The 21,039-nt window shown below is 42.5% G+C and overlaps 1 protein-coding gene across 4 annotated transcripts in view; it reads left to right on the top strand.

Moving 5' to 3' along the window:
• Window positions 1-986: 986 nt before the first annotated feature.
• Window positions 987-21,039, top strand: part of stxbp6 (syntaxin binding protein 6 (amisyn)) — an 86,491-nt gene continuing 66,438 nt past the window's right edge. The window contains 3 exon segments of one of the 4 annotated variants that reach the window (NM_001292150.1): window positions 1,015-1,228; window positions 6,046-6,102; window positions 11,759-11,945. In NM_001292150.1, the coding sequence (NP_001279079.1) occupies window positions 6,061-6,102; window positions 11,759-11,945 (229 nt within the window). In that variant the 5' untranslated portion in view covers window positions 1,015-1,228; window positions 6,046-6,060. 4 annotated transcript variants of the gene reach the window in all.

Genomic DNA, 21,039 nt, shown 5'->3' with positions numbered 1-21,039 from the left:
GGGTTGCCCAGGTAGGAGAGGCGGTGCCCAGGTGGTGGGGAGGGGGCGGTGCCCAGGAAGTGGGGCCCGGGAGAGGGGGTGGTGCCCAGGTGGGGAGGGGGTGGTGCCCAGGTGGTGGTAGTGGTGGGGAGGGGGTGGTGCCCAGGTGGTGGTGGTGGTGGGGAGGGGGCGGTGCCCAGGTGGGGAGGGGGCGGTGCCCAGGTGGTGGTGGCGGTGCCCACGTGGGGAGGGGGCGGTGCCCAGGTGGGGAGGGGGCGGTGCCCAGGTGGGGAGGGGGCGGTGCCCAGGTGGGGAGGGGGCGGTGCCCAGGTGGGGAGGGGGCGGTGCCCAGGTGGTGGTGGTGGTGGGAAGGGGCCGGTGCCCAGGTGGGGAGGGGGCGGTGCCCAGGTGGGGAGGGGGCGGTGCCCAGGTGGGGAGGGGCGGTGCCCAGGTGGGGAGGGGCGGTGCCCAGGTGGTGGTGGTGGTGGTGGGGAGGGGCGGTGCCCAGGTGGGGAGGGGGCGGTGCCCAGGTGGGGAGGGGGCGGTGCCCAGGTGGGGGGGGCGGTGCCCAGGTGGGAGGGGGCGGTGCCCAGGTGGTGGTGGTGGTGGTGGTGGGGAGGGGGCGGTGCCCAGGTGGGGAGGGGGCGGTGCCCAGGTGGTGGTGGTGGTGGTGGTGGGAGGGGGGTGCCCAGGTGGGGAGGGGGCGGTGCCCAGGTGGGGAGGGGGCGGTGCCCAGGTGGTGGTGGTGGTGGTGGTGGGGAGGGGGCGGTGCCCAGGTGGTGGTGGTGGTGGGGAGGGGGCGGTGCCCAGGTGGGGAGGGGGCGGTGCCCAGGTGGGGAGGGGGCGGTGCCCAGGTGGTGGTGGTGGTGGTGGGGAGGGGGCGGTGGGGAGGGGGCGGTGCCCCGGTGGTGGGGCCCGGGAGAGGGGGCGGTGTTACGTGGGCTGTGCGTGCTGTTGATTGACGTGCGCGGGGCGGCGCGCGGGGCTGTGCAGGTACCGCAGCGCAGCGCGAGCGCGAGAGAGAGAGAGAGAGAGATGCAGCGACTGGTGGCGGTGTCGGTGGCCGCTGCGGGACCGAGAGCCGAGAGCAGCCGTTGAGAGTCACAGCGCCAAAGCCCCGGCTCATGGGGGGGACGATCCTGTCCTGACTGAGGAGCGAGCAGAGGGGGTGGGGTGGGGGAGGCCGAGCCCGAGGTGGTTTGAAGTGAACTCGCAGAAAAAGAAAAAGAACCCATCGCTCTGAGCTCTGGTCGGTATCACTCCCGCTTCTGCATCTCTAGCAATGGGGAGGGGGGGTTTGGAGGTGTGTGTGTGTATTGGGGGTTGGAGGGGATTTGCCCCTCACTGTTAGTTGGTTGTTAGTTGGGTTGGTTGAAAGCTCATACTTTCAATGCAACACCTTGGTTGCTCTTTGCACTCTCTCTCTCTCTCTCACTCACTCTCTCTCACTCACTCATTTACTCACTCACTCACACTCTCTCTCTCATTCACTCTCACTCATTCATTCACTCTCTCTCTCTCTCACTCACTCACTCACTGCTCTTATTTCTTTCCTTTGTATTATTGTATTATTGTATTGTATTATTATTATTTTTTTCTCTTTTTTTAAAAAAAAACAAAAGAAACGTTGATATGTTCCTTCCCCTTCCCCTCCCACCTCATTCCCTCCTCCCTTCTCCGTCCGGGGAGGGATTGCCAGACTTTCCTTAGGTTGTGTGTGTGTGTGTGTGTGTTGTTGTGTTGTGTGTGCGTTTTGGAAGAAGCAGTCTGGCCATTGCAAAAGGAAAGCGGGGACAGCAATCAGTGACAGTACAAGGGATAAGGAAGGCGGGATGATGTTTCGGCAATCGGCAGTAGTTTCTGGGGGGTGGGTGTGGGGGTGTGGGGGTGAAGGGGAGGGAGGGAGAGAGCTAACTCTAAAACTCAGTCAAACCACCCACCCACTCACTCACTCACTCATTCGCTCACCCACTCGCCCTCTCAGACTCCGCTGAAGCCGGGGATCTTCGCAGCGTTGAGAGAAGTAAAGTCAGTCAGTTTAAGTAAGTTAGAGAGAGAGAGACCAGACCAGACCAGACCGTGCAAACCTTCCCCCCCACCCACCCCAGTCAAACAGTCCATCATAAATAACCCGCTGGAGGCGATGCTCGAGTGGGAAACTGCGGTCACAGCAGCAGCAGCACAGGGGTGAGGGTTACGCGTTGTGGATCCTGTGTTGAAACCCCACCCCACCCATCACCCCACCCACCCACCACCCCCCTCTCCTCCCCTCCCCGGACCGAAACAGGTTTGGCAAGATTTTTTTTGTGTGTAAACCGTTTATTTTGCAAACGCTTATTTCGGATGAGAACTTCGTCCTTCCCGAATATTTTTTGTTATTTAAAAAAAAGGAGTGGGGGGGTAGGGGTGGGTGGGGGGGGGGTGTTTGATCTTTCCTTGACAGCGTAGTTGGCTTCTCTTGAGTGCAATAGGGACAACCCTCCCTTTGCATGAGTCGGTGTGCGCTGTGAGTGCAGCGATATGGATACGGATCACACAGCGAAGGAAACTGTAGCAACTTTCCCTGTCAGCTTCTCGCGTGTGTGTGTGTTTTCTTGGCTCGCACTTCAAACACAACCCGGGTTGTGTAACTTGGCTCAGATGGTTATAAGGAAAAAACACGGACAATGTTTTCCAAACAGTGTGAGAACAACCATAATAATCTTTCCAACTGCAGTATAAAGTTTGCGCCAAAGGTGGTGGTGGTGGTGGGGGTGTGTGTGTGAATACAATTGTATCCCAAGTGTTAAGAGAGACTCGAGCGCAGTAAATATTATCGTCTGCAAACACAAAACGTTGACATGGTTTCCGTACTCTAAAATGCCACACTTGCAACCAGGATCTTTTTGATAGTGTACTAAGCCATTTCCATCATGCTGGGGTTTTTTTTGCGCCCTGTTGTCTTGGAAGAGTTGACGATCCCTCTGTGCGAGGAAGCTCAGCCGATTTCAGCAAAGACTGTCGTTAATTGGGCAGTTCTCAGTAGTTCTGGCAATTCACATGTGTTTCTTGATTTTTTTTCTTTTGCTCAGGTACATTTAGAAACTCCCCCCCCCCCCCAAGACAGTTCTGTTCCTCTCCCTCCCCTTGCCCACCCCATAAGAAAACTTGATGTCGTACTTAACACACACATTTAACTCCAACAAACTGAAATTGACCCGCAGAAACAGATGTTTAGTCGATTACTTCGTTTATTTAGCAATACATCAGCTGTGGTGAAATTGGGTCTTTCAACTATTTTAGTAGTTGTAATGCAAATACTTATTTGCAATTATTTGAAGTCAACCTGTTTAAGGATAACTTGATTTACTTTAACAATTATTTTGAATTCTCTAATGCCTACTTAGATTTTTGGGGCCTCATTTAATTCCAGTGATTATGCTCAGTATCATTCTCAGACTGACCAGGAGGAGGCAGAAGTGCCACTGGGTGCAATGCAACCACGTCTGACATGGTTTAATATGCTTTTGTAGTTGTGCAGAAACATTTCGTTAATTCACCCTCAAAACTAGGGAGTCCTTTAACTCAGTGGTTAGAGCACTCGCTTTGCAAGCGAGAGACCTGAGTTCAATTCCAGGCAGAGGGCGAAACCTTGGGCAAGTTTCCTTACTCCACACGCCTAATAATAATCCCTCCAAAACCAAAAACAATAATAAATTGGTCATTTTCAATCTACAACTGTTTGTGGGACATTGCTGTGCGCAATTGGCTGCCGCGTTCGCCCACAAATATACAGTCAATTCACTTTATAGTGTGTTCTGTGAAGCGCTTTGGGACGTCCTCCCAACGTGAAAAGCGCTATATCAATGCAAGGATTATTATTATTATTAAAAGATAATAACACAGTATTAAGGGTTCATGACACTTCTGAACATTTATGTGAAGCTATTCATTGGGAGATTTGTCAGTAGAGATGGAAATTTAATCTCTGAAATCTATTGGTTAGCATTTTTTTAAAAATGTGTTAATTGTAGGAGTATCTTGGCAGTGGAAGTAGTGTGAATGAAATCTGTTTCCGATTGAACCTGAGGGCAAATTGTGGAATGGTTTCCAACCGCATGGCTAAGGCCATGAATGTGAGCTCCTGTAAGGGCTGGAATGACACAAGGACAGTTGTATTTCGAGAGCATGTTAAGCCTTTAAGGAGAATGCAAGGATTATTGTTACAAGTGTTTTGGGGAAACTATTGTAAATAAGATGACAGTGCTTAGCAATGAAATGTAGTAATAATAATAATCCTTATTTGATATAGCGCCTTATCACATCTTCGAGAGTCTCAAAGTGCTTCACAGAATATACCGTAAAGTGAATTGACTGTATATTTTGTGAACGAAATGCCTCAAATTTTGTGGCATACAAACTCATCTTTGTGATCAGGATTGATTTCATTATTTATTACTGTTTTTGTCCTGAATGTTTTTCTTCTCCTGGGTCATTATATCGTGTGCATATCTCTCTTTTCCTGTTTTCCTCATCTTGGGCTTCTATTTTACAATTTGGCATCTGCTCATCTTTTTAATAATGTCTCTTCTAAGTATTTTTTAAAAAAAATTATCATCCCTTCTAGGTTTTTTCCATGGTTCACTAAGCATCCCATTCTCTCATCTGAACAATTTTTCCTTTTCCATATCAATTTAAATGTTCCATTCTTTTTGGAATTGTATTATCCTCTTCTTTCACTTACAGAATTAGTTTCCTGATTTTCTTTCATCACTTCTAAATGGTGTAATTGAATTATTCATAAAAATATTGTAAATGTTTGCACTAGCGCAATATAAAAGATATTTAAGGTCAGAGAGGGAGTTGTGGGGGAAGAGGAGGCTTAATGAAGTTTAATCTATTGAAATATAGTGTTCGGAACGCATGATAAATTTTCACTTCCTAACCAAAGGCACTGAGTCCTGTATGTGCTGTGCTGACTGAGATCAGCTAACTTTGTACTGACTGGGAGTTTAACCTGCAATCTTCCTTGCCTCTATGGCCTCAGTGTTCGACTGATTGATTCACATTGTTCTTAATAGCAACGTCCTTCCAACCAAACTGAGAAATCCATATGTAGGTGGGATGCATGGAATTCTCAGTTTGGTTTGGATACACTTAAGCACGGGGACTTAATCGCATGTATCGGACACCCAGCTGACCAAAAATTAAAAACAGCGTGAGTGATGCTATTTTATGCTTCTAATTTAAACACTGGAGGCCAATCCCCAGCCTTTTTGGAAAACTCACCAGGCATGTAATAGCCAACTTAACCCTTATTGAAATTTCATTGCAATAAGTTTACATATTTTGATGCTTTTTTATGTTAAGTGATTACAGCAGACGTACTGTCAGAAATAATATTTAAAGAATATTTTCCCCTTCAGACCTTTTATATTGCGTTTATAGTGCAGACTCAACGGGGTGAATGACCTCCTCCTGTGCTGTAAATGTTTATGGTTTGAGGACCATGTGTTATTATCTGAGAATTTTACAATCGAGAAGGTAAAAGGATTGTGCTGATTTTCTGCTTGGGTCACTGAGGCAGTGAGTGTCAGTATGTAATTCCACTATGGGAGATAATAATTGTTTGTTTTCTGATTCTGTTTTCACCAGATATCTTTCTAGCCCAGGAAACTGAAACCAATTGCAGAGCACCAAATTGCTGCCCCTGTTTTGACCTGAAAACTATGCGCTCTGTGTATGAAGAGCAGGAAGTAATAATTAGAAGTAGAAAGCTGGCTCAATGAATTTGTTGCAAGCAAGTATGTGATTCAGATCAGTCGAGGCATTTATTCAGAAAAAATATTACCTTTGACCTTATTTTTATAATTGTTCTTGACGTCATCTCAAAGAAAAAAGTTTTTAAAGGTAACTGTTTGATCTCTCCATAGTGTAGTTTCTGCATGCAATTTGGAGCACTGTGGAGTAGGTAGGTGAGTGAAAATAATCACATTTTTCCTATAATAACTGTAATTCAATACTCGAGAAAAAGCCAAGTGTCGAGAGATTTTCTTTCAGACGTGCTACTGTTTTTTTTTTGATCAGCCGGGTGTCTGACACATGCGGAATCCCATCACCATGCTTAAGAGTATCCAAACCAAGGTGAGATTTCCATGCATCCCACCTACACATGGAAATCCCAGAGATAGATTGTTGGAATGGAATGCGCACTCTCTCCCTGAAGGAACACATCCTGCTTACCTAATTCCAGAAAGTATTAGGCGCAGGTTGGCAAGAGCCAAGTCCTGAGGACCCCAGAGTGTGCGTTGGGGTACTGCTGGAGTATAACCAGCTAAAACCGCATAGCTTGCCATTGATATTGCTGTCCAGCAAGCTTTCCCAGCTTGTCCAGCTAGGACCACTCTACCCGTTAAGGCTTTAGCTTGCAGGATTAACAGGATCTGAGTGGGATGACTCCTTGCCCCCAGTTACTGAGTCTGCCCTTCCAAGTTCTGCCGATGATCCAGTCTGACTGTGTTGTCGTCAGCAGTGCCGTGGAATACTGTGGACCCACCTGGTTCAGGAACTGGCCTATCTAAACCACCACAGAGGGCTGGCTCGATTCTGAATTTGGCTGCCAGGCATGGCACCTTGGAGATAGTTCAGCACCAAGGAGACCCTGCCTTATCCCCATTTCCCCCCTCCCCCAAAGAGGATAGACATGTTACTGGTGTACCTGTTGAGGAGAACTTGCACCAAACATAACAAAGGGACATTGTGACTTCATAACTGCTAACAATCTCATGTTTTGTCATATCTGAACCTCGTGGGTCCATGTGTTTGAATAGAAGGAACGTAAGATATACTATCAAAGAATAAGCTTAAGGTGCTCTGTAATCCATCGTGGAAATGAGAGAGGGTGAGAAATTGGAGGAAGGGTAAAAACATGGAAGTGTCTGACCTTAACATGTTTTAGATCCTGGATTTGGAAATGCAGGGTGTTATTCATTTAGAATGCTGGAGAATTTCCCCCTTAATTTTGATTCAGATTCCAGTGTTGATGTTCATGAGCATTATTCTCGGTTTCAAAGAGTCAAAGTGGAGCAAAGGTTGGTGCTGTATTATTGGTCTGCCTCTCGTTGTCATTAGCATACCTTCTAAATATGATGTACTCTTTTACTGGATCTGCTAATACCACCAGTTTGCTGAACATCAATATTGCTTTGATTTTTGTTCTAGTTAAAATGTTGAGAAACTGCTAAGCTAAACTCGTTTTGCTCGACTTTGGGTGTCCAGTTCGAATGTTGCTGCTTGAAAGCAACTTATTGCTAAATTGAATGCAGCAACCATTTTTTTCTATATACTAAATTAATTCACTACCATCTCCGTCAGTAACTATAGATATATAGGGATATTGTATGCACTCTTGTTTTGATATAGTCCTTCAGATGCTATTAAAGGCACCTGGCAATGCTTCAATAATTAAGTAAACCCTGAATGTGTCAATAAATATTTTTTGTCTTTACAGTAATTATTTGCTGGGCAATTCAGACAGCTAAAACATGCAATTCAAATGAGATTTGCTCATTTAGCATGAGAACCAAGTACCCCAATGAAGTTAGGCAACAGGGAGAAAATTGAGGAAAATTATCTTATTCACATTTGGACCCAAGCAAATATTCTATTGATCATTGAAGAGATGATTTATGCTGGGTTTCACTCAGAGAGCTGTATACATTTACCCTTTGCTGGCAAAGGGAGGAAGAGACTTTGTAAACGGGGAAACTTTAGGCCTTTTATTTGTTGCAGAACCGCTTCAGGAAGTGTGTCTGCAATCCTGGTGCCTGCTCCAGCTACAGGAACTGTGGTGGGTGCTGGGGAGAGAAGAGGCGAGAGTGTACAGCAGCTGACTTCACTTTATTACAAATGTGTATATGTAATTGCTGCTGTGCACTGTGGATAGTGTTTGAAAGCCTTGTGGGACGTAGTATATGTTCATTATTTGCATACCTTTATTTGTAATGCTTAAGCTGTGTGAGGTAGCAACTCTTCGTAATGTATATTGGATTGATGTAATGTAATCCTTGCATTTGATACAGTGCCATTCACATCAGGAGAAGTCTTGAAGAACTTCAGAAGATTCACTGAAGTATAGTGAATGTGTAGTGACAATTTGCACAAAGCAATGTCCCATAAACAGCTGTGTAGTGAAACGCCAATTTTGTCTGTGGGATAATAATATAATTATAATCCTTGCATTTAATATAGCATCTTATCACATCTTCGAGGTGTCTCGAAGTGCTGCACAAAATATACTGTAAAGTGAATAGACTGTATATTTTGTGGACAAAACGCAGCAGCTAATTGCGCACAATAGAATTCCACAAACGGTTTGGATTCAGTGACCACATTATTATTTTAAATATATATACATATAGATTTTTGAAGGGTTTATTATCCCTGGAAAAGCGATCAGCCAATCAACTAACAAGCAACCAGGCTCCAACTTACTGCTAAGTAAACAGAGAATGTGTGGAGTAACGAAACTTCCATAACCCGTTTCACCCTGTCCGGGAATCGAACCAGGGTCCTCTTGCTTGCGAGGCGAGAGCTCTAACCATTACACTATAGGACTGGGGGATTGTTAGCCAGGACACCAGGAGAAACTCACTTCTCTTTTTGAATATTGCCGTGTGATCTTAACATCCACCTTAACAAACAGACTCAGGTTAAACTGTCATGCGAAGGCTGATGATTCAGTACAATACAGTACACTCCAGTACTACATTTGAGTGTCAGCTTAGATCACAAGTTAAAAGATGCAATTTGGGGCTTGAACCCTCAACCTTCTGACAAAGAGGCGAAAGTGCTACCAGCTGAGCCAGGCTGTCAATTTGATACATGAACTTGCTTGTACTGCACATCCAGCAGGGTACCTGTAGTGGATGTGATGCTGGGCTTAAGCACATAATTACCAACAATCAGTGCTATACAGTACATATTTGTTATCTGGTAGTATCTGTGGGATATCACTATACCAGAGTCCAGACCAAGCCAGATATTGCATTACCAAATAATAGGTTTATTTTGTCTGTGATGGGTATTGTTTAAATAAATCATTGAACAATTCAGTATCAAGTAGTTGGGCTTTAATTAGCAAAATACAGCAATTGATAATGTACTGGTCCAATTGAGGTTTACAAAAACAGAGGAAACCCGTGGTTCTTATTGTTTTAAATCATGACTCAACAGGAGCGATGCTGATTATTTTCAACTTTTCCCATAGTACTTTGATGAGATGAAAAGCTGTGATCCACAGACTATCTGCTGCTGTAAATTGTGGCATTCCGAAGGGACAATGGACATCTTACCTACATAGATCTGACTTTTGGTTGTCTGTGTTTAAGTTTCATTATTTTGCATTCCTGATGTCTCATTATACATGATCTAGACCAGCTTTAAAGATGCATAGCGTAGTGTGTAGTCAATGCGGAGACAGTTCAGAGTAAACAGTTAACAGATGTGCTGTAGATCTGGAACCATTCTGCACATTCTTTAACAGGGAAAATGCTTCTTGTAGAAGCGGGATGTTTTCGATTTCAAAAAAAGCATTCTATGCCCGTGAACAGAGGCAGTAATATCAGTTGGGTGATTCCACTCTTATCAACACATGGGACCAGGTACTTTGCCAAGATTAAGGCACTTGGGTTCCATGTGAACACTGTACTAGCTTGCTTCATTACAATAAATTTAATCCATTCTTGGCTGGACTGCTTTAGTGCCATATGGCAAGTGTTGTTACAGAGAGTGAACACATGGATTTCAGTTAGTTAGTCCTATATAGATTTTGGTTCTTGCCAGACAATTGTGGAGCACTGGTGTGATTCGACAGAGGGCATGGGAGCAATAAATGCCATCATTTAGATTCTTCTGTCTTTTTTTTAACCCCATTTTCCTATCTATGAACCTACCCAAAAGAACACAGGTTCTGCAGTTTTTACATTTTCCTTTCTGATAGTTGGTGGATTGGTTGTAAAATTGCTCAATGCATAATTCTCACTCATCTTTCCAAATTAATGCTCCAAGAAAGTAAACATAACTTTAAGACCTAAATACAGATATGATATGTCATCAAAATTCAGTTCTGTTGTTTCAAACGTTGTGGGTCTGTTTCCTCATGTTAGCACTCGATATAAAGGATTTTTCAGGAAGATAAACTTTTTCAAACAGCACTGAGAGTTCTGGGGGCTGGGATTTGACTCTCTCAGCCTGTCTCACTCACCTCTGAGTTGGAAGGTTGTGGGTTCAAACCCCACTTTGGTACTTGGAAGCACATAGCCTAAGCTGACACTCCCAATGAGGTGATGGAGGTGTGTTGCATTGTCGGAGGTGCCATCCGTTGGATGAAACATTTAACCGAGATCCAGTCTGACTGTTCAGGTGGACGTTAAAGATCCCATAGCATTATTTGAAAAGGGAGAAGATTTCTACTGGTGTCCAGGCCAACAAATTCCCTAAATAAAAGTGATCACTCATTCCATGCCTGTTTGTGGGACATTGCTGTGCACAAACTGGCTGTTGCAGTTCACTCACAAAATATACAGTCAATCCACTTTACAGTATATCCTGTGAAACGCTTTGAGATGTCTTGACAATGTGATAACTGCTATATCAAATTCAGAGATTTTTATAATGAATAAAAATACAACTTGACTGAGATGTGGGTTAGTTCAGATTGGGTCTAGATAGGTGGAGTTCAATTGGGTCGCATGAGAAAAACATCTAGCTTAAATTGATGGGATGAAAGCCCATGTAAAGGATTGTTGGACCATGAGTCAATTCCAAATCAAGCACGCACTGCTGTTCCTTCCTGAGTGCTGCATGTGTGCATTATATGCAGGAAATGACATTCATGGTGCTTCATGTACATAACAAGTATCCATGCAATTTTTCTTTAAATGTGTCATGAAATAAATACATGGTGAATAATTCCTTTCCTGCAAATGGGCAATGACATTTTCAGGCATGGGATTTTAGTAATTCATTTGGATAATATGGATTTGTGAGTTTTGAGATTGTAGATTTACTGCCTTCTGGAGATTTGGAGCTTGATCTGCATCTTTGGGTTGCATGTAATTAAGCAAAACGTTGCAGTTTAATGCTCCATTCTTGTTAGTATTGGGTTGTAATATTCGTTAACACTTTTACATTTAACTTTTACTAAAAGTGGAACTTATTTTGTGTTGAAGCACAATAATCTTTGGATTAATGACATCTACTTCGTACTGCCTGCGGTGAGGCTTTCTTTACTTTCTGCTTCAGTGGCAATGAAAACATGAGAAAAGGTTAAATCTGCCAACCTGGTGCAACTTATCTTCAAATAATGAAACCTGATAAACGGAGAGAATGCATTGATTTGGCGCGGACTGTTTTGGGGAATAAACCAAAACAGGACATTGATCCCTTAGTTAGTTGTAGTACAGTGTTGCCATCCACTGGAAGAGTCTGTGATTTTTCTGTGAGAATTAGCCCACACCTTGATTCTCGTTCTCCTTGAACCTTGCCTTGTCCCAGTCGCAGAAATGGAAGCATTAAACACAAATAACTTTACAGCTGAATGTATAATGCTATAAAATTCTCCCAATTTTAATATGTATAAGTTTGGCAGTTACCAAGCATGACTTTTTTTTAAAAAAACAGCCTGCTCTATACACTTCATCTAAATTGTACTAAAGTAAGGTTTACAGGATTCCTGATTTGTTTTAAATAACCTGTTGAATAGTTGGCCAAGTTTTAATATCTTCCCTCTTTCCTTCAGGTGTTGTATGTCAGCTGCCTTTCCCAGTCCACGATGAGTGCCAAATCAGCCATCAGCAAGGAGGTTTTTGCTCCTCATGATGAACGGATGCTTGGAGCAGCCCAGGTCAAACGAAGAACCAAAAAAAAGATTCCATTTCTAGCAACGGGGGGTCAAGGGGAGTATTTGACCTACATCTGCCTCTCAGGTAGTTAATAATAATAATAATAATCCTTGCATTTGATGTAGCGCTTTTCACGTTGGGAGGACGTCCCAAAGCGCTTCACAGAACACACTGTAAAGTGAATTGACTGTTTATTTGTGGGCGAACGTGGCAGCCAATTGCGCACAGCAATGTCCCACAAACAGTCATAGATTGAAAATGACCAATTTATTATTGTTTTTGGTTGGAGGGATTATTATTAAGCTGCTTTTGTCGGCTGTTTCTGTGTTCTCCTTTCATTATTGACATCTGAATACTTTTATTAATGTCATGAGCTCCTAAAAGAGATTACATGTGCATTATTTTGTTAAAAAAAGGTGAATATCACTCATAGAGAGGAAATGAGTGACTCACTGGAATTGATGGTATTGCACAGTGCAAAACTTTGGGTAAGTATGCAATTATTAATCGTTTCTCTGCTGTATGAACACTTTGCTCAAGGTGTTTGATGGTTTTGATGGATTCTAAAAAGTTGTATCACTATCTGTAATGATAACAATAATTGATTTTACAGGTCTGAATACTCAGCCTCTTAGGATTTGCTGTGTTTCGCTTCAGAATAACACAGTGGGGCCGCATTTTGATGGTCAGGTGTGCAGGGTTGAGTGGAAATTGCTCAGTGAAGGATAGGTGCAGGAAATCTCAAGTGAATCACTGCAGTCTGCTGCCACTGAGCACCTGGCAGTCATCTTATAACAGCTAACAATACAGGATTAGGGAAAGCTTGGCAACCAAAACTGAAGGTCACCTTCAATTTCCAAATAACTGTACTTGATGTAAGTTTGAGTGTCTACAATTTTACTACTATTTGTTGTGAAATCTACTTTGCGCTATAACTGGGTGAATTTCACAGCCGTTTGGGGTATTGTGGAGCTGATTTCATTTAAAGTGGATCTACAATCTAAACGTGCTGTGAGATGGAGGAAATCTTCCTTTGCAACTTTCCCTTTTTAGATCAATGGACAGAATTGTAACTTGTCTGCAGCCCTTATTCCCAAAGCTTTTACCAGTGCACTGAAATGTAGAGTTAAGCAAAGAGTTACGCATTTGTAAATCGAATAGCCCAACAACTTTATTTTTTCAGATGAACAAAATATTTTTGAATAAGGGCCAAGAGCTGAATACATGGTCAAGTATCTGCCAACATGAGGTTGTTAATGTGGTGATCAATCCATCAGGTTGCATCACAAGGTGTTCTACACAAATGTGTTGTACATAATCATGGGGAGTTTTGATCTGAGTAATGAAGGCTGACAAAATGCATTCTGTCTTGGGCTCCTGTTGTAATTAAGTATGTAAAAATATTGAGATAGAATTTACATGAATGTTTGTTGTATATTTTGTTGTGTTCTTTGTTGGTGGTTAATTAATGGTTAGCAGATATCGTGTGTCTGTTTTTAATTGGCTGAAACGTTGGGGGTCCAGTCAATCAAGAATATCATGTTGAGTCCAATAGAGTTGAGTTTCCTGTGCAGTTTTCACAGTGGCCAATTAACCTTGTGTCCTTCAGTTTAAGAGCAATTACTTTGTTCTTAAAGACTACTGCAGCTATTGTCAGAATGACTTGTGTGAGGTCCTGTTGTAATAGGAGTGTCTGTGTTGCCTTCTGCCTTGCAATTTGAACATTCGCATGGTTTATAGATTGATCAATGACTGGTTGGTAAACATGAAATTCGGTGGGGGTTGTTGTGAAGGTTATTTTGTTGAAGCAAATGGATTTTCATTTATTTAACATTGATGCATTTGGCATGGATTAAATGGAATGTTTCTTGATTAGTTGGTTGCATTTGTTTATTCTCAATACACTAATGGGTGGCAATGTCCTATGCATTGATCTGTGAAAGGCAAATGATGCTGAGAGAATGGGAAATAACTTGCCAAACTTAACTCTGGTAGATGTGTTCTTGTTTATTTTAATAAATTACTCGATGGTTGAATGGACAGATCTAATTTCACTTGAGTTAACAATTTCATGATTCTCTGCCATTTGCTGAATTAATGTAAGTCTTTCTTACCTAGTACAGTGATCGTGTGTAGTCTGATATTTATAGTTCTTGAGGTTTTGTTTAGTTCCTTCAATTTCTTATGTTGTTCTCTCTGATGTTCTAGTGATAACCAGGTCACTAGGATGAGCAGAGAAACTTTGCTCCCCATTGGGGGTGGGGGGCACCACTTAGTGCAACACAAGAGAACGCACATTGGAAAGTTGCAGGTTAAAATCTCCATCTGTGTTGAATTAGCTGATTTCAACCAAGGGACAGAAGTTGGAATGTTACTATAAGTGTCCTTTGTGTGCTTGGGGTTGGGGTGGGCGGAGGGAAATCAGCCAGCATTCCTGATCTGGATCTCTTATCAGATTTCATTTGCACAAGCAGATGACAGAGGTTATTGTTGGTTACACCCACATATTTGGATGATTGGGTTTATTCCCCGTTGATATGGTAAAAAGGAGCCATGCTCACATTCACTTGTAGTAAACTGGTCCAACTAGATCTCTTGTGTTGGATGGAACATCTGCTACACCAGTCTGCCGCAGCGTAGAAAGCTGTGCTTTTCATATTGATTCCATTGATTTAGATGACTTTTTGTGTTTGTGTACGTTCTAGTAGTAGAACTGCAAATGCAGTGAGCGAAGCTGGTGTGAAAGTCTGGTGGGGAAACTTCTTCTGTAAGTGGCTGATGCGATGAAACTGGTGAGAAGAAAGGGAATTGTTAACTGGTATTAAAACTTGTGCAATCAATACATGGATTGGGTTGCATGTTGGAGCGAATGTTCCCACCTCCTACCATTGATTTGTCCAGTTCTGTGAAGTGGGAGATTAGCGTCAGGCTGGTTATGCAAGCTGGTCTCTGTACCTGCAGCTGTTTGAGTGAGCGCCACCCACGGGAAAGCACTTACAGCGGGTGCTGCTCTTCATCCTGCACTTTAGTTTTGAAAATGTTGTCTCCCTTCTGACTTCTGTGTGAATCTTGTGACTTGTTTTCTATGGGTGGTGAAGTCTGAATTCAGGGATTTAAATGGGTCCCTGGTGCTGCTCTGTCTTACAACTCTATTTTTATATAGCAGAGATTCAATTGAGACAGTGACAGGGAAACACTTGCTATTGGCCTTTTTTTATTCTTGGCCAGGGATAGATCGGAGCAGATTTGGTTTATTGTGGGCAGAGAGTAATAACAGTCACAATGGTAGTTAGCCAGGAATACCTGCAGATGAATGTGCAGAGACAGAGGTCTCTGAAAGTAATCTGGATTGTTTTGGTCATCATGGTGGCAAGCTCTACGATTAGCATAAACTGATCTGCATGAATTTTTATGATACATTAGTATAAACTTTAGCATCAATTGCAAACTCTTGCGATTTCATCACAATATCACGTATAAGCTGACTTTAGGCAGCTCTTGAATCTTGAATCTTGGAATTGTATTAGGGGGTGTGTGTGTGTGTGTTTCCTGATCTTGTGATCTACTGACTGACGTGTAAGCTGATTACATTGAGATGAATCTACCAGTCATAACATAACATGTAGGAGCAGGAGTAGGCCATTCGGCTCTTCGAGCCTGCCCCGCCATTCAATCATGGCTGATCTTCTAATCTAACTCCAGCTAATAACCTAACCCTGCCTTATCCCCATATCCCTTAATCCTTTTTGCAATAAGAAATCTATCTATCTCAGTCTTGAATATGTTCAAGGACTGAGCGTCAACAACACTTTGGGGTAGCGAGTTCCATACATTCACTACCTTTTGAGTGAAGAAGTTCTTCCTCAACTCAGTGCGAAAGGGCTGGCCTTTGATTTTAAGGTTGTGACCCCTGGTTTTAGTTTCTCCAACCAGGGGAAACAATCTCCCACTATCTACTCTATCATGCCCTTTGATGATCTTATAGGTTTCCATAAGATCCCCTCTAATTCTTCTATATTCTAGAGAATATAGGCCGAAATTGGTCAGGCTATCCTCATAACTCATCCCCTTCATCCTGGTACTAACCTAATAAATCTACGCTTCTCCCCCTCCAAGGCAAGTACATCCTTCCTTAAATAAGGAGACCAAAACTGCACACAGTATTCCAGGTGTGGTCTCACTAGGGCTATACAGTAGCAACAAGACTTCCCTCCTCTTATACTCTAATCTTTTCATAATGAATGCTACATACCATTCGCCTTCCTAATTGCTGCTGCACCTGCAGACTAACTTTCTGTGATTGGTGTACAAGGACACCCAAGTCCCTCTGGACGCTAACACATTCCAATCTCTCCCCTTCTAAAAAATAGCCCGCTCTACTGTTTTTGCTACCTAGGTGGATGACTTCGCACTTCCCTACATTATACTTCATCTGCCACCTACCTGCCCAATCACCTAACATATCTATGTCTCACTGTAGTTTTTTAATGTCATCGTCTGTGTTGACACTTCCTCATAGTTTTGTGTCATCCGCAAATTTAGATATATTAACTTCGATGTCCTCATCTAGATAGTTGATGTAGATGGTAAATAGCTGAAGCCCAAGGACTGATCCTTGTGGCACTTCACTAGTCACATCCCGCCAATCTGAAAAGGACCTGTTTATCACTACTCTTTGTTTCCTACCCGTTATCCATTCCCCAATCCACGTTAATATGCTCCCCCCAATTCCATGGGCCCTTATCTTTTGGACTAACCTTTTATGCGGCACCTTATCGAATGCCTTCTGGAAGTCTAAATAGACCACATCCACTGATTTACCCTAGTTTACTCAAAATATCCTCAAAAAACTATGAGATTTGTCAAACATGACTTACCTTTTGTAAAGCCATGTTGACTTGGCCTAATTATATTGTGCTCCCTTAAATACCGCACTACCACATCCTTAATCAATGATTCTAAATTTTTTCCTATCACTGATGTGAGACTAACTGGCCTATAGTTCCCCATCTTTTCCTTTCCACCTTTTTTAAATAGTGGTGTGACATTTGCGATCTTCCAATCCATGGGGACTGTTCCAGAATCCAAGGAATTTTGGAAGATCAGACACAAGGCCGCCACTATCTCATAAGCTCCTCTTTTAAAACCCTGGGATGCAAGCCATCTGGACCAGGGGATTTGTCACTTTTTAGTGCTAACAGTTTCCCTAGCATCAGTTCTCTACTAATGAATATTTCCCCAAATTGCTCCCTGTCCTTACCCCCTTGGTGCATCTCTATTGTTGGCAAACTTGTTGTGTCTTCTAGGGTGAAAGACAGATGCAAAGTATCCATTTAGGGACTCTGCCATGTCCTTATCCCCCATTACAAATTCTCCCGTCTCTGACTGAAGTGGACCTACATTTACCCTCACTAGCCTATTCCTCTTAATGTATTTGTAAAAACTTTTACAATCAGACTTAATGTTCCTAGCTAGCTTACCCTCATACTCCTTTTTCTCGCTCTTAATGAGTTTTTTAGTTTTTTACGTATTTCTGAACACAAATTTTTGCATAATGAACTTTATATAGATGGAACACATTGATTTTGTTTGATATGTGCACAGTCCGTGTTGTTCAGCTTTGAGTCTCAAAGCAGTTGTGTCAGTGTACACCAGTCTTGAAAGAAACCAGCTGTAAAATGTCAATTGGAAGAACTGAGTGTGCTTGCCTTAGCCTCTTGCATAACAAGCAAGTGTCCATTAAACTGTTTAAAGCGAATGCTATATTTTTAGGGCAAAGTAACATAAGTCAAGTCATAATTTTGTTCCACGTTTTGTCCCATCAGCAGTACTTTGTGACCAAGGGTAGGGAGTAGTGATGCATAAAGCAGCTCAGTCCCATGGTATTCGCCAGAGGTGGCTGTGAGAATTGCACTTTGGAACTTCCATATTGAATATGGCCTTCTGTGACTAACCTAATTACATTTAGAAATGCTATAGTAAGCTACTTCCAGGAATCCAATAGGAGAGCTAAATTTTCCGTTCCCTAGGTAGATTACCCACATACCTTATTGGTGAAAATGACACAACAGGGTAATTATGTGCCAAGAGTAGTGGCTCCTGCTTTATTATCCTCCATTTAAAAACATGTAAAACATCTATTATTACTCTGATAGTATTTACCAGCTTCCATTGAATAACATTCCATTGACTCATTATATATTGCGGAGGAATACTTTGGTTTTGATTCTTGTTCTTTGTGAGTTACCTGATCCTTTCGCCATCGAAATATACAGTCAATTCACTTTATGGTCTATTCTGTGAAGCACTTTGAGATGTCTCATTGACGTGATAAGGCACTATATTAAATGCAAGGATTATTATTATTAGCTTGGTTAGAGTGGTGCTGAGGAGGCAACAATGTATCTGGATAAACGGGGAAAATAATCAGCCAGGATTCCTGCGCCTGATTGCTATCTTTTCATCGCTTTTAAATTTGAACTATTACAATACAGGTTGTAAATGTGGATTGTCATCTATAAAAAGCTTTGATATTGAGATCCAAGGTTTTTAAAGAGTGTTTTACATGAAGAAAATGCCACAGATTGGCATTTAGGCATGGACCTGTGTTGATAAAGCTTTCTTAACTCAATGGATACAGTCTTTCCCTAAATTGTTTACATGCTGCTCTTCATATTTATACAGAAGGTTCTTGGATCACATCTATTTAATAAATATAATTTTTGTTCCTCTGTTAAATGTTTTATACACTCAGTATGTACAACTAAATATATTGTCATATGTTTTCTTTTTAGTATTGTATTGTTTATTTACAAAATAAAAATATTTACTGTAAATAGACAACTAGTAATGATGCCTGTAATGATGCTAGTAATTGATGCCTGTTTTCTCACGTAATATTTCTCACTGTGGCACAGGTAGCTACAGATGTTGCTGTGTCTCTTCATAAACTGGAGATATTATTTAGATGATTCATCTGCTGTTTAATAATTTCTGCTCCCATTGAGGAACATACTGGGTGGGGGAAGCACATTATTATGAATCCCTTTTAAATTATTTGTGCTCTATGTTAACTAACTTGAATGACGAGCTGTAGTACTAAAGCTGTCCGGTTATGGATTTTTCGTGTTTTTTTTAAAAAAAAGTGTGGCGAGCTGTCGTTTCCAGAGAAATATGATCTATCTTAAACTCCCAGCTGCTGCGATCAAAACAACCCATCCTGAACGGGTTACCTTCAAACTAGGTATAACAGCAGGTTTCTATTCATGTATTAATTGATTGAGTGTCTGCCAAGTATCCACATGCTGCATCCATTGCCCAATTGGCCTGAGTGTTATTTCAGTTAAATGGTTTTCCAGGACTCACTTCATACAGATTATGATGCAATCTCAATAGTCCTTTTGCTAAATTATACTCAATGGGGACTTTGCGCAGATATTACTCCTTGATAATATCATGCCTCAGATTTGATATACAAAGTGGTGAATGAAATTGAATAAAAATTCAATAATCCCCTTTAATAATGATCTTTAACCCCCTTCACTAGTCTTTCCTCCTGCTTTATTAGAGAAGACTCCTCTCTCATATTGACATCTTCCTCGGTGTCTTTTGTGGACATGTTTAAAAACGCAACTGTTACAAATTGGGTCATTTTTGGGTCTCTTTATGTGACATGAGTTACTACAAATAAGATGGCCTCTCGCTCTCCGTCTCCATCTCGTTGTCTCCGTCTCCATCTCGTTGTCTCTCCATCTCCACCTCGCTGTCTCTCCGTCTCCACCTCGCTGTCTCTCCGTCTCCACCTCGATGTCTTCCGTCTACATCTCGCTGTCTCTCCGTCTACATCTCGCTGTCTCTCCCTCAAGATGTAAACACCAGTCAAGGAGGTATTGTTTATTCACCATCGCTTCCAAGTTCCACTCTAAACCATGTTGACTTGGGCATAAATAGCCATTCCTTCATTATCGGTGAGTTAAAATCCCTTCCAAACTTGTGGAGTACCATTGCCACAGGGACTGCAGTTGACTGCAGAAAGAGAATCTTTCTCTCAGGACAAACTGGGATGGATGATGAACGCTGGAATTGCCCACACCATGCCAAATCTGGATTATTGAGTTTATTTGACTTGACTTTGTCCTTCCCTTTTTGACCTTTTCGGATTAATTCAGTTTCAGACTTACCAAAAATGCAGCCAGTCAGATTGTGACAACTGTTGATAGTATTACTGAGCCTCCGGAAGTGATTTCAGCATCACAAAAACAGTAAATTGAAGCATCGCTATGAATGTTACAGAATCCAGTGGAGCATTGATGAACAAACTCCCTCAGTGCAGAAATGAACGCCCGGTGATGATGTGCCAAGCTAAAATGAGTGTAATTTGTGTTCTTATACCCTGTGTTCCAAATTGAACTGAAATGATCCCCTATTAATCTTTACATTACACGCTCAGAGAGATTGTGGCAGCTCCCTGTCTTGTGGAAATATTGGCTCATCAGCCTTTTGTTTGCTGTGACAGTTAGCAACAGATCATGTTTGATTGGAGCTGTGTTGGGAGCCTAAAGGCAGTTTTTTTTTCTCATGTAAGAAGGAAGGATAGGGAAAAAAATTAGAGAGGGGTTGATTGTTTAGCAGCTCTGCAACAGTCAGGTGAGCAAAGAAAAGGGGATTGAAGTACAAAATAGGGAAAATGCCCGCAAACTACAATGAGTATCAAAGCTCCCCACTGCTGAACTCCCATCACCTTATTATGGATCAACTATGCTTACCAAGGTATCAGCTGGAGAATAGTGGTGTAACAAGTTGGCAACATCCTCATGTGTTGAGAGCAAAGTTGCCCTGTTACCATGCACCTAGAATTCTATGAGGGACTGTCACTGTAAAGCAAATGATTAGCAGCACGTGGATCAAGTGGCAACTATTGCCAGATGCCTTTATTTTCTGCCGCGCTCTATGACCTCTGGGGTCCTAAACTCAACCCCAACAACAAAATTACATTTGTATAGCGCCTTTCACGTCAGGAGGATGTCCCAAGCCGCTGGACAATCAGTGTTTCGGATCCGAGCTGGGGATCAGGATTGGGGAGGGTGGAGGGGTCCACTGCTGAGTGGACGGAGAGGGCAGGTTGGTAGGGGGTAGTGAGGTCCAGGATTTTGAACTGTAACCACTGTATGATGGGAAG

The sequence above is a fragment of the Callorhinchus milii genome, unplaced genomic scaffold (assembly GCF_018977255.1).
Source record: "Callorhinchus milii isolate IMCB2004 unplaced genomic scaffold, IMCB_Cmil_1.0 Scaffold9, whole genome shotgun sequence".
In the NCBI taxonomy this organism is placed as follows: domain Eukaryota; kingdom Metazoa; phylum Chordata; class Chondrichthyes; order Chimaeriformes; family Callorhinchidae; genus Callorhinchus; species Callorhinchus milii.
Note: the sequence above shows the minus strand (reverse complement) of the source record. Positions and strands in the feature narration are given on the sequence as shown.